We start from the raw sequence: 13683 nt of genomic DNA on the forward strand, positions 1-13683 counted from the left end.
AGCCCAACACACAGGCAGAGACTCAACTCAGTGTTCGACTACAGTCTTTTTCTGTAGGATCTGAGCTTTTGACGGCTTGCTTGCCGCTGAGGCTGACATCTTTGAAGGCACTGACGGTGATAAGATCAAAGATACTAAGAGCCAAGGTTAACTGAGTACTCACTATGCACCAGGCAGCAAACTAAGGCAATTCACTTATATTCTCCCAGTGCCAGCCTGAGTGATTTGTCCCAGGCCCCCCAGCCAGGAAATCAAGAGGACCCATTGAAACCAAGGTCTGACTGTCCCCAGGCCTCATATAGGGATTGAAGGGTGGGGAGTGGCACTGAGGTTGGAGTTTGAGACAGTGGGTAAGGTGTTTGCTGAGACTGGCCTTGGTGTGTGTCCTTCCAGGGCTACGTTTCCTGACAGCCTTACGTTCCAGATGCCCTCCGAGCCGTCCCTGCGCTCCCCGAGGATCAGGTACCACCGTGATGGCCTGCAGGCTCCTCCGGGCTCCAGCCTCCTCCCTTCCTGGGTGCAGAGTCTGTCCCTGAGCCCCAGCCCCAGGTGCTCCCAGAGGACATGACCTGCTGTTATGACCTGGTTTTCCTGCCTATCACCTCCCTTGCCCAGCCCACCCCACATGGGGCTCACAGGGCAGCCCCTCAGTCACCTTCCCTGCCCAAGGTCCCCACCCCTGTTAGCCCCCCAGACCTCCAGTAGCTGAGGACTTGTGGGAACTTTGGATGCAGAGAATGGGTAGCACCTAGCCCCTTCTTTCCTGATCCAGGGGTCTAAGCCTGAGGGCTCAGCTCAGCCCCACAGGGCTCCCATCACAACTCTTCCAGCCTTCTCTCTGAGTCTGTGTCCATCCGAATTTCCCTCTCTGTCTGTCCTCCTCTGGCCATCAGTCTGTCTCTCAATCTCTCTGTCTCTCCTCTCCCTCTCTTGTCTGTGTGTCTTTCCCAGTGGCTCAGGGATAAAGAATTGGCTTGCCAATGCAGGAGACCTCGGTTCAATCCCTGGGTTGGGAGGATCCCCTGGAGGAGGGCATGGCAACCCACTCCAGTATTCTTGCCTGGAGAAGCCCATGGACAGAGGAGCCTGGAGGGCTAGAGTCCATAGGGTCGCAGAGAGTCAGACACGAAGCAGCTTAGCACACCTGCTGACTCTGACTCTTATGTGCCCGTGTGACATCCTGTGTGTGCTGTGTGTCGGTCCCTCTTGGTCTGTCTGGGGGCCAGATACACCCTTCCGCCAGCCCCTCCGCCTGTGTGTCTGGGGGCGGCGGGCCGCTCTGGCCTCTCTGCCGAGCGGTGCAGGCGCTGCAGGGCTGTGGTTCTGCATCTCTGCAGGCTGACGCACTGTGCCCTGCAAGCCCAGCGCCTGGAGCTGCTCTGCAAAGCTCTGGGAGGAAGTTGCTGCCTCGGTCACCTTGAGTAAGTGGTTGTGGCTGGCGGGCAGATGGGTGGGGCCATCAGTTGGTAGGTGTTAGTGTGGTGCGGGTTTTTTTGTTTGTTTGTTATGATTTAGATCATGTATGTGTTCCTTGCTGCATCCCCTTAGAGAACCTGGTCAAAGTTGTGACTCATCCCCCTAAAATATAGCCCCCCCCTCCACATTTGACACTCTGAAGCCCAACTCTGATCCCTCAGGGGTCACAAATCTGAGGATGAGAACCCCTGGCAGGGGGGACCCCACCTGACCCCGTGCTGGGTGCTGAGATCCAGCCTGGCAGCCCAGGACCGTATCCCAGTTCTGGGAGACATTAAGTGGCTGAGTAGCAGGGGTGGAGACTTGAAATTTTGCCATCTCCACCCCTGCCACCCTCCACTGACTTGTCCTCCCCATCACCCCTCCCAGCTTATCAGGCAATGCTCTGGGGGACGAAGGTGTGGCCCTGCTGGCTCGGCTGCTCCCAGGACTGGGTTCTCTGCAGTCCTTGAAGTGAGTAGCCCTCTGGGCAAAGCCTCTGAGATGGGATCTCATCAGGGGGTGTGGGCTGGGGGCAGAGGGTATGGTGATGAAGGGGTGGGGGGATAGTCTGTGTCCCATCTCATTCCTACCTGGGGTTATCATAAAGATCAAATCAGACAGGTGGTATACATCCACCTCTTGGTCCAGTCCCTGACTCATGGCAAATGTTCAGGACAGGGTAGCTAACTACTGTGATTCTCACTAAAATAGAGACTGGATTCTGTGACTCTGCAACCCAGCTTCTGAGTTGAGGTTTCACTTCTCAGACCCAGCTCCTTGTCTGCGCATGCTCTCAGGAAGGCCCAGGCAGGAACGTCTGGGGATTTTGCCTGATTAGCGCAACACCTGGCAGCCATTCTGGCCCTGGGGTGCGGGGAGGGGCTGTTTGATGGGGCCCTGGCTGGGTTGGCAGGGCCAGTTTGGACTAAAGAAGACACCCAAAGCAGTGTGACTGGAGACTTGAGAGCCCTGAGCACCTGCCGAGAGAGGAGAGATGTTCACTATGGGAGGGGAGCCCTGGAAGGAGGCCGGGAACCCCCAGACTTTGCCTGCACCCAACGAGAGTTTCTAGGCCCTTAAAGGTCCCTGGGTTCCAGGCTCACACGCCCCCTCCTCCTCCCTGGCTCTTCTAGGAGAGCCTTCCTGGCTGCAGGAACCTGGTTACAGGTCCTAGGTTTGCAGCGTCCCTGGACAACTTGCATCACCTCTCTGAGCTCCTGGTTCTAGTTGGTTCACACAGAAACACGGGAGGGGGTGGCTGTGACTTGGGCTATAACCCGTGCTGTGGCTTGAGGGCACTGCCCACTCCAACCGCCTTTCAGTGGGATGCTGGGACCAGCAGAGTTTGCTTCTGTTCCTGTTCACAGCCTCTAGAGGGTGGGGAGGAGGGCCTCACTGATGCAGGCAAATGTTATGCAGGTTGGAAGTGAAGTGAAGTGAAAGTTGCTCAGTCGTGTCTGACTCTTTATGACCCCATGGACTATACAGTTCATGGAATTCTCTAGGCCAGAATACTGGAGTGGGTAGCCTTTCCTTCTCCAGGGGATCTTCCCAACCCAGGGATCAAACCCAGGTCTCCTGCATTGCAGACGGATTCTTTACCAGCTGAGCCACAGGGGAAGCCCAAGAATACTGGACTGGGTAGCCTATCCCTTCTGGGATCTTTTCCCTCCTGGAAAAGATCCTGACCCAGGAATCGAAATGGGGTCTCCTGCATTGCAGGTGGATTCTTTACCAGCTGGGCTATGAAGGAGCCCTCCAGAATATCCTCCTGTGACCTTGTCAGTACTGGGAACCCCTGGTGTGGCTTCTAGCCCGTGAGGGTCTGCACCCACCTGCCAGTCTCCCAGTGCCTGAGGACTGCTATGTTAAGTGGCAAATATTAAACCACTAGGACAGACTGACAGGCCACGAAAGAGGAAATGCTCTGTTCCTGCTTTTTCAACAAGGGGCCTCACATTTTCACTTTGCACTGGGCACTGCTCCTCTTGGATGAGGTGGGGAAACTGAGGCACAAGTCACCCCAGATTCATTATAGATAGAGGGAACCACTGAGTTCTAATCTCAGCTCTGTCACCAACTTGTCTCTTAGTCTTGGGCAAGACCTTGCTGCTCTCTGGGCCTCAGTTTCCCCGTCTGTACAATGGGGAGTTGGCAGAAACACTCTGAGTAACTCTGGGGTTCTGAGTGTTCCATTGTCTGGTGCAGGGAGGGACAGCCCTCCCCAGCCCTGTGCTCTGACCACAAAGAGGGTGTTACTGAGTCCTGAGTGACCTCGTCCACAATGTCCCTCTGATTCTCCAGCCTCAGTGAGAACGGTTTGTCCCTGGAGGGTGTGTTCAGTTTGACCCAGTGCTTCTCTACTCTGCGGTGGCTCCTACATTTGGAATTCAGGTGAGAGTGCCCCTGGGACCCTGTCCCGTCCCTCGTCTGTCCCGTCCCTCATCTGTCCCATTCATGATGCAGCATCCTCAGGGCTCTGGTGTGATACCAGACCCAGTGAACAAGTGGTGTGTGTCTGTGGAATGATTGAATAGATGAATGAGTGAAATATAGCTCCATGGATGCTCAAATTTCTCGAAATTCACCATGGGACACAACCCATATACTGTCCCATAACTTACTCTCTGGATTGCCCTGGGAGATGTCTAAGGAAACTGAGAGCTCTCTGGTAGCCATTGAATTTTCAGGGACCCGTCTGAATGGTGGGGTCCCTGGAGCTGATGAGAGTGTAGAAGGGAAGGCACCATTAAAAAGAATGAAATAATGCCATTGGCAGCAACATGGATGGGCCTAGAGACTGTCATACTGAGTGAAGCAAATCAGACAGAGAAGGAGAAATATTATATGACATCCCTTATATGTGGAATCTAAAGAGAAATGATACAAATGAACTTACAGAACAGAAACAGACTCACAGAGAACAAACTTATGGTTGCTGGTGGGAACGATTGGGGGAAGGGATAGTTAGGGAGTTTGGGATGGACTGATACACTCTTCTATATTTAAAATGTATAACCAGCAAGGCCCTACTATATAGCACAGGGAACTCTGCTCAATGTTATATGGCAGCCTGGATGGGGGCGGGGCGGGGGGAAGTTTGAGGGGAAATGGATACATGTATATATATGCCTGAACCCCTTCCCCCGTTCACCTGAAGCTATCACAACATTGTTAATTGGCTATAGCCCAATATAAAACTTAAAGTTTAAAAAAAAAAAAAAAGAAGGGAAGGCACCCAGCCAAGCAGCCCTGGGCCAGGCAAAGCAGATCTTCCATGGTTTCAGGTAAAGTCTGCCCATCCCTCCCCTCCCACTTCCGAGAGTAGGTGGTGCAGTTGCAGAAAGACCAGGTTCAAAAGTCCAGGCTCTCTGCTCACTGGCTGTGTTGCTTTGAGCAGATCACTAGGTCTCTCTATACCTCAGTTTCCTTGTCTGTGAAGTCGGGGTAAGAATGCTTCCTTACCTCACGATTTTATTGTGAAAATCAAAGATCATGTCAGTGGTGCGCTTCGTATGTAGTATGTTTATTGTCCTGTGTGCTGAGAAAACAGGCCACCATTAATTAACCCAGCGTGTCTGGTCTCTTGTCCTTGCCACTGCCCGGGAAGGGAGCCCTTGGCCCTTTCTACTGCTTTCTCTCTGTCTACAGCTCTGCGAGCCAACACGTCATCCTGAGAGGTGATAAAAGAGGCAGGTAAGGAGGGGAAGCTCTGAGGTTTGGGCAGGGGGTGGTCCCCTCTCTCTCTGATCCCCACTTCCTATAGGTACCCCCCACCCCCAGGCCCATACTGACCGCTGTTAGCTATAGAGTAACCCACCCATATCTGACAGTCTGGAATGGATCACTTCTGTAACCCTCTTTCCCATATTGATGTGCAGTAATCAGCTGCCTTAAATCTCTTCTCAGAAGGCGTGCACGTGGGAGGGAGGGAGGAGTGGATGGGTGATGCGACCACAAAACAGGTGCTAGCAGATTGCGGCTGTGTGGGAGGGTGGCGGGGAGCAGCCCCGCCTCTGCCTCTGGAGACGTTTGTAGAACTGCGCAGACTCTTGCCTTCCTGTGAATCACTGCCCTTCCACACGCTGAGTATCACATTTAAGAAACCAAGAACCGTTGGTGCTCTGAAAAAGTTTCCATGCCCCTGCGGTAAACAGGTTCCTTCTGTGCCAGGGCTCCAGGCTGCCCCCTAGTGGAGGCCGGCCGCCTGGTCTCACCTTGGCCGGTACAAGGGCGCCTCAAGTGGGGCCCGCAGGTCAGAGTGCATTTCCAGACAGTGCCTTAGAGAAAAGCCTCGCGGTAGCAAGGGGGCTGCCTGAAGCCCGGGTGGTCTTGCTTGCCGAGATAGGGTCTCCCTAGTCTTCTAGGGACTCTCTGGGTTCTTGAAACCAGAAGGATCAAGGCGCAGAGAGGTGGAAGTCATGTGAGTGCTACCCACAGTGATGGTCAGAAAGAGGGGGGCTCTTGTCCTAATGCCCGCCCGACCTGACCTGGTCAGGTGCTGCCCACCTGGACAGGTATAAGCTGTGGGCGTCCTCACTCTGACTTCCTTTCCCTGGGCCTCAGTTGCCCCATCCGTCCAGGGAGGGGCTTGACTGTGACAAAGGCCCTTCCAGCCCTAATGAATCAAGTCTTCCAACGTGGATGATTTGAATTTTCCTCTCAAGATGGTTTCCCGGCTTGCAGGGATCTGTTGGCTGCTGGATCTTTGCCAGAGTTCCGAGCTGGAGCCCGGTTGGGATTTGGTCAGCACCACATCCCCAGGAGCTTCTGGTACTGTCTTACCGCCTCTTGTTTGGGGGTAACCACAATGAGGTGAGGGATGAGGGAGTGGAGAGTCTGGGAGGGCTGGCGATGGGGCTCCAACATCCCCCTTGTGGAGGAGTCCATGTTATTTTCTCGGAAGGCTTCCCAGCCCTGCCGTGAGGGGCTGTGAGCCCCTGGCGGGGCTCCTCCTGTCTCTGGGGCTTGATTTCCTCACCTAAGAAGAAAGACACGGTAGCTCATAGCTGGTGCCTGAACAAGGTTATCAGGGAGCGGGGAGGAGCAGGAACCAGGCAGCGTGGGAACACCTCATGGGGAGGGGGCGGTGGTGGGGAGTGAAGGCTTCGCTCCTGGGGAGCATGTCCCGGTGTCTGGAGCTTATATGGGGAGAGTGAAGGTGAGTGGGAAAGATATTTCACTTTTAGCCTAAGGATACTGAGGAGCCACAGACGGTCTTCAGCACAGGAGAGGGTGGTCAGCTTTATACTGTTACAGATAAGATGCCGGCAGGGTGGAGGGTCGAGGGAGGCAAGATTGGGAACCCAGGGGATGTTAAAGTAGCCCGGGTGAGTGAAGTAGCCTGGATGTAGGCAGGAGCCCCAGGAGGACTTGGGAGTGGATCAGAGCTGCTGAGCGCTCAGGGGACCTTGATTGTGACTGTCAGAGTAGGGGGACTGGGGCCTCTAGGGGGTGGGGTGTTGCGTGTCAGGGGAGGGGCCGGTGGCCTGCAGGTTTGGGGGGCTGGACAGGGGCCCTGAGCCCTCCCTGACCTCATCGTGCCTGCTTGCCCCTTTTCAGCCTCAAGGAATGTCAGCTGGAGCCCCTGAGCATCTCCCACCTCTGCAAGTCTCTGGAGAAGTGCCCGGGGCCCCTGGAAGTCCAGTAAGTACTGAGGACACAGCCCAGGGCCACGACATGGGCACCTGCCCAGTGACCTGGGGTGGGGGTGGCCTGGTTAGAGGCCAGGTGAGTCCTTCCTGGCCCCTTCCTGTCAGACCCTACAGCCCGACCCCGGGAAGGTTCCTGGAGGCTCGCTGCCTCCCAATGACCCTGGTTTCAGGCACCTCGCCCCTCCCACTGAGAGAGGCTGTGCTGGGCCTGGGGCTTCATCTCCCATCTGCTCAACTCGGGGCACCTGAGAGCCCCAGTCTGCTCCCACCCCACCCCAGGAGCATCACCCTGGCTCCCACCTGGGCTTGCCTCTGTGGCTGGAGCCTGTCATTCTGAAGGCCCCTCCTCAGGGCACACCACCCCCCCCCCCCAGATACCAGCTCACCCCAGAACACCTGGGTCTGTGACCAGAGGCTGAGCTTAGAATCAGGAGTCCTGGCTCAGCCACCGACCAGCTGGGTGACTTAAGGCAAATAAATGGCTTTAACCCCTTGGGTCTCAGCTTTGTCATCTGCAAAGTGGACAGTCAGACTTTCCTGCCCTCATCATCATTGTTGTCATTTTCTTATAATAATTACCATAAAATAAAGAAACCCAAGACAAACCTGCCTCACCTAAGTAACCCCTTCCCTTTTCAACTCAGCATTGTTGTTTGTCCTGGTGGCCTTCTCCATTGTGTATACAGTTTTTTCCTGTTTGAAGTCACAGGCCAGCTACATTCTGCAGTTTCACTTTGAAAGTGAAAGTGAAGTCGCTCAGTTGTGTCTGACTCTTTGTGACACTGTGGACAGTAGCCCACCAGGCTCCTCTGTCCATGGGATTCTCCAGGCAAGAGTATTGGAGTGGGTTGCCATTTCCTTCTCCAGGGGATCTTCCTGACCCAGGGATCGAACCCAGGTCTACCTGCACTGCAGGCAGATGCTTTAACCTCTGAGCTACCAGGGAAGCCCCATTGCCCCATATGTTCTTTTCCATTTTGCTAGTTTTTTTTTTCTTCCCTTGCTTTCTGGCTCCCATTTCAAATGCCCTTCTGGCCCTTGCAACAAGCTTATTATCCATTATTATTACCATTATCATTGTTAACAATATCCTTATGTTGACACCAGGGGTGTGTCCTTTCATGCCTCTCTCCTTGTTCAAACACACATGGACACAGAGGACGAGGGGGTAGGATGTTGTTAACAGACACAGGATCTCAACAAGTTCTGCAACAACCTTTTGCCTATCGCAGAACATTGTGGCTTTTCTGAAATATTGAGACATGTGGAACAAATGAATTTTCAAACAAACCATTTATTTTAGAACAGTTGATGACTTGCTTTATAGAAAAGCTGCAAAGCTAGTCCAGAGAGATCCCTCCCCCACTTGCCTCTGCTTGTTAATATCATTTATATCGTGGTGCATGATGTGTACATTTCAGCATTCCATGTGAGATGTAATGGGTAAAGGTTCTGTTGCTTTAAAAAAAAAAAAAACACAGTGTGTAAACCCAGCGCTGACCCAAGCAGAGGCCATGGCACTATGTCTGTTGGGGTCCAGGGGAAAGCCCACTGGTGTTTGTGGTCAGGCCACCCCTCAATGAAAGCCACTGTTCTGCCTATGCCCTGAGCCCCAGACCCAGTCCTAGGACAGAGGAGGTATAGCTGAGCCTACAGCCTGGGTCCTGACAGGCTCCTCGCTTCCAACTCTAGAACCACAGGCGGCCCCTCCCACTGTTCCCCACAAGCTGTGTTCCCCTCCAGCCAGAAAAGAACATGGTGGGCTACTCCTGACAACCCCAGTGAGGGGAAAGGGCAGCTTTCAGGGGACCGAGGATGGGGACAGGGAGAAGAGGGGGAAGCAAGAGGGGAGGAGGCAGAAGGAAAACACCATCCAAATGCCTCTGGGGGTCAGATGGTGGCTCCCGACTCCCAGGGAGGGCTGTTTGTAAATCCCAGAGCACTGGGAGATGCTGGTCAACACAGTCCTCCAGCCAGAGCAGAGATCACAGGGTGGGCATCAGGAGTTCCTCCTAAGTGGCCTGGCTTCTGATGAGTTATCTAGACGGGTGATCAGCTGGTTGGTCTGGTTTTGATGGACAGTCAGAGATCCGAGCTACCTTGCGTCTCTTCTTTGCTGACCCATTAAATGCCTGAATTGCCACTGGTCTGTTCACTACTTTGGGTTAAGGCAGCATTCTCTTCTTAACAGGTGCGTTCCACAGGGTACCAGTCTTCAAGGCCCTCAAAAGAATGATCCTTCTAGTCCATGTCTTTTGGGGAAAAAAAACACCTACCATAGTCCCTTAGAAATTCACAAGGCACGAGAGCAGATTAAAGGCTCTGAGAAGTCCTGCAGCCGAGAAAACTAATGTGACTTAACCCGGCATTTCCCAAGCATATACAACCTTCCTTTTCCTCCGGCCTCAATGATAACTCAAGGATCCAGTATTCACAGGGGGTGTTTTGGGCAGTCCTGGTATAGAACACATCTAGCTTTTCCTGATTTCCCCACCTCATTCAGATGCTTTGTTTCTCAGATTGTCCTGCGAGGTGCTGAGTGACCAGAGCCTGGAGACCCTGCTGCACCGCCTACCACAGCTCACCCAGCTAAGCCTGCTGCAGTAAGACCAGTTTCCCCATTTCCCGGTGCAGAGCCAAGGCTCTTGCATTGGAAAGCCATCCCCTTCTGCCCCCTCCCTCCTTCTCTTGAACTGTTCCATCATTTTACCTGACACAACTTGGAGCTGCTTCCAGCTCTTCCCTAATACTTTATCAACCTCAGAGGAGTTATTGGACCCCTGTAAGCCTCAGTTTCCTCATCTGACAAATGGGACTAATAGTCTTCTCCCTCCCCCCAGGGTTGGGATTCAGACAAGACAGTTGCTCTAAAAGCACCTAGAAGAATGGAAGACCTGTGACAACTGGGCCAATGTACCTCTTCCTACCCACAAAAAGGTCACCTGCTCCTCTAAAGAGACTTTACAGTTGTAGGTCATGTATACATCACACACCCGTTTTGAAAGGTCACCATCTAATTCTGTAAAAGGGGAATTTAAACAGCATCCCCCAAAGCATTTAAAACTCTGTTTTCTAATTTCAGCTCAGACTGCTTAGAATTTAAAAAGGATTTACTTTAAATATTTTTCTAGCAGGGAACAAAAGCAGCTGTAGCTGAGGTGGAAAAATACAGCAGAAAATTAAATTGTACCATTAAGAACAGCAACATTAAGTACTCCTGCTAAGGATCTCTCGGCCACCTGAGATGGCTCTCGTCACACCCAGGATCTTACTTATCCCTGAGTCCTGTGGGAGAGGGAGGAGACATGTGACTTCTCAGAGGTGGGCAAGTGTTGGACTGTAGCCTGCCAGGTTCCTCTGTCCATGGAATTCTCCAGGCAAGAATACTGGAGTCATTACCCATTCCCTTCTCAAGGGGATCTTCCCAACCCAGGGTCTCCTGCATCGCAGGCAGATTCTTTACCATCTGAGCCATCAGGGAAGCCCCAAGTGTGGCAGAGCCCATGTCAAAATACAGAACCCACTCTGGTTCCTCCCTGCCAGGAAAGGGTGGGTTCCTTGGGACACATAAGTTGCAGGTTAAAATAAATAGGTAGGAAACCTCAGATCAGAGAGGGGCTTCTCTATGCCCAGGTCACACAGCATCAGTGCCCAGCTGATGGAATGAGGTGACCAGCCTGACTCTCGCCAGTGCTTAAGCTTTGTATTACTCAGTACATACTGTTTGTACACTGCTCTGAAGCACTGTTTGGGGTGCTGGAGACACAACGGAGAGGGAAAAAAATGACCAAACCCTTGTCTTCTGGAGCTTACCTTGTAGTAGAAGGAGAGGTCAATAAGCAGAGTGAAAGCAAATAAGATGAATTCAGACAGTGATAATGTGTTTTTCTAGGTAATATGGTAAGGAGATTATTGGAGGTGATTTAGACAGTGGCGAGAGAGGTCAGGTAACACCTCTAAGGAGGGACACTGGGGTATGGCCAGAGGGAGGAGAAGGAGCCAGCCTTGTGCAAAGCAGGGAACAGCATGTCAAGGAGATGGAACAGCATGCATGTGGCCCTGAGGCAGGGTGGAGCTTGGTATGTTCCGGGAACAGGCAGAAGGCCAGTGTGGACAGAGCACAGTGGCCAGCAGAGTTGTAAGAGAGAAGGTAGAGAAACGAGCCTGGGCCCGGTCACATAGGGCCTGGTAGCCATGGGGAGGAGTTTGGGGTTTTGCCCAAGGAGACCTGAAAAGGAGAGGAATGATTTGTGTTTTCAAAAGCTTAGCCTGGCGGCTGGGTGGAGAAGGGATACTGGGACAAGCTTGGAAGTCAGAGCACGGAGGAGCTCTGCAGCCAGAATAGGAGATGAGGGGGCTGGGAACGGGAAGGGGAGAGGGAAGTACATAGATTCAGGGTGGACCTTGGAGGTGGAACTGACAAGACACGCTGATGGAGGGTTGTTGGAGTGAGGCAAATGGAGGCACCAAGGATGCCTCCAGGGGCAAGGTGGAAGCATGTCACTTTCTCTAAGGCAATGCTTCCCAACTGGGGGTGATTTTGCTCCTTGGGGACATTCAGGATGGAGACGTTTTTGTTGGTGGTGGTGGAGGGTGCAGGAGGTTGTGCTGCTGGCGTCTAGTGAGTTGTTGTTCAGTCGCTTGGTCGTGTCTGACTCTACGCGACCCCATGGACTGCCGCACGCCAGGCTTGCCCGTCCTTCACTTTCTCCCAGAGTTTGCTCAAACTCATGCCCACCGAGTCAGTGATACCATCCAACCATCTTGTCCTCTGTCATCCCCTTCTCCTCCTGCCCTCAATCTTTCCTGGCATCTAGTGAGCAGAGGTCTGGGATGCTGCTAAACTTCCTATTGGACAGCCCCCAATACCAAAGAATTATCTTGGTAGTGCTGACCTTGAGAAACTCTTATGGCTTGCAGCTTCCCGCTCCCTGTCAGCAAGGGCTCACCTGTTAATCCTTGGGATAGAAACAGTATAATAATAACAACACAAAAAGCATGGGGTATTGTGTTAGGCAGTGCACAAGCTTAATTTGTTTCAGTACTCACAACACCCCAGAAGAAGATGTGCCATAAACAGTCCTGTTTTTCAGATAAGGAAACTGAGACTCAGAGAGGTTAAGTTACTTATCCAAGGACACACAGCCTACAAGCAGGACTAGCCAAACCTAAGCCCACTTGACCCCGAGCTCCTCTGTTTCCCTCTTGAGTCGCTGCCTCCTTCCTTATTGCCTGGCCCACCTGCCAGTGCCCCCCATCCTTTGTGTCCAGGTTTCTTGCCCACCGATCTTGCTTGGCTCCAACTTGCTCACATAGGACCCCACTTCTTTCCCTGTCAGGCTAAGCCAGACGCAACTGCCTCCAAGGAGCCCCCTCCTGCTAGCTGACCTCTTCAACCTGTGCCCACAAGTTCAGAAGGTGGATCTCAGGTGGGCATTGCCCTGGGGCAACCAGAACTCAGCTGGGAGGGTGGTGCTGGAGGCTGTTGGATGTGAAGGGTGGGGGTGAGGGCAGTGGGACCCAAATCAGAGATTCAGCTGCTCAAGAAGGGGAACCTGCCCCCTGGGCGCATCCTGAAGCTGTGGTCGGAGGTGGCTGACGAAGGTGCTGTCTGTTCCAGGTCCCTGCGTCATCTGACCCTGCACTTCAGGTCTGGTGAGGAGCAGGAAGACAGGTGCTGTTGGTAAGTCCCCCGGAACCGAGCCCCGGTATGACAGGGGATGATCGGGGACACACAGACTGTTCTCCTGTATGTCCAGAGCAGGGGACAGACAGAGAGGGCCGGGCACTGTCACGGGCAAATGAGGAGTCCGAAGCAGACCGGATCAGAGCTCAAGGACTGCTCCGAGGACTGCCCCGAGGACTGCCCCACTACCTGCCCCCAGGCTTTAACAGCCCCGGAACTTCCCTGGTGGTCTAGTGCTTAAGACCCTGCACTTCACCTCCAGTGGGGTATGGGTTTGATCACTGGTCAGAGAACTAAGATCTGGCGTGCCATGTGGCATGGTCAAAAATAAACAAATAAAATCTTAAAAAAAAAAATCCCAGCCTCACCAGGATCTGGCCCCTTGGGCAGGTTCCTTAACCTCTCCAGTCCTCAGCTTTCGCTGAGAAAAGGGAACTGGTGATAGCAGATGGTAGATTCCAGGCTGTTGGCAACATAGAAAACACAAGAAGCAGTCACAGATATGAAAGCCCCCCCTTCCCCTGACTCCTGGACCAGTGCTGTGTGGTTGTCTCGGTGACAGGGGGCAGGCATTGCACAGGAGACAGGATAATGGGCTGAGGGGGCAACCCTTAAATGCACCCAGATGACATTTCTGATAGTTATCCGATGCCACTAGCTCACCAAGTGACCGTGGACCAGACCTTTGTCCTCTCTGTGTCTCAGCCTTCTCAGCTGTGAAATAACAACGAATAGAGCTGATATCTGTTGAGCATCTGCAGGACACCATTCTAAGAGCCTCGGGCACATTACGTCCTAGAAGCCTCATAGTGTGGTCACGCCACAGGTTGGGGTGCAGCTAGGGCTTGAATCCAGGCAGTGCCACAGCGCTCCTAGCCCGCGGGC

General features: G+C 53.2%; 1 protein-coding gene across 9 annotated transcripts in view; it reads left to right on the forward strand.

The window, feature by feature from the left end:
* NLRC5 (NLR family CARD domain containing 5) overlaps positions 1–13683 on the forward strand; it is an 86043-nt gene that overhangs the window by 49364 nt on the left and 22996 nt on the right. For 6 of the 9 annotated variants that reach the window (XM_061138558.1, XM_061138556.1, XM_061138559.1 and 3 more), the window contains 11 exons: positions 210–275; positions 394–462; positions 1338–1421; positions 1846–1929; positions 3763–3852; positions 5110–5154; positions 6145–6231; positions 7021–7104; positions 9632–9715; positions 12452–12541; positions 12733–12795. In XM_061138558.1, coding sequence (XP_060994541.1) covers positions 210–275; positions 394–462; positions 1338–1421; positions 1846–1929; positions 3763–3852; positions 5110–5154; positions 6145–6231; positions 7021–7104; positions 9632–9715; positions 12452–12541; positions 12733–12795 — 846 coding nt within the window. The remainder of the gene's footprint in view (positions 1–209; positions 276–393; positions 463–1337; positions 1422–1845; positions 1930–3762; positions 3853–5109; positions 5155–6144; positions 6232–7020; positions 7105–9631; positions 9716–12451; positions 12542–12732; positions 12796–13683) is intronic. The other 3 variants (XM_061138560.1, XM_061138562.1, XM_061138563.1) reach the window with 1 other exon arrangement.

The sequence above is a fragment of the Dama dama genome, chromosome 4 (assembly GCF_033118175.1).
Source record: "Dama dama isolate Ldn47 chromosome 4, ASM3311817v1, whole genome shotgun sequence".
Classification (NCBI taxonomy): Eukaryota; Metazoa; Chordata; class Mammalia; order Artiodactyla; family Cervidae; genus Dama; species Dama dama.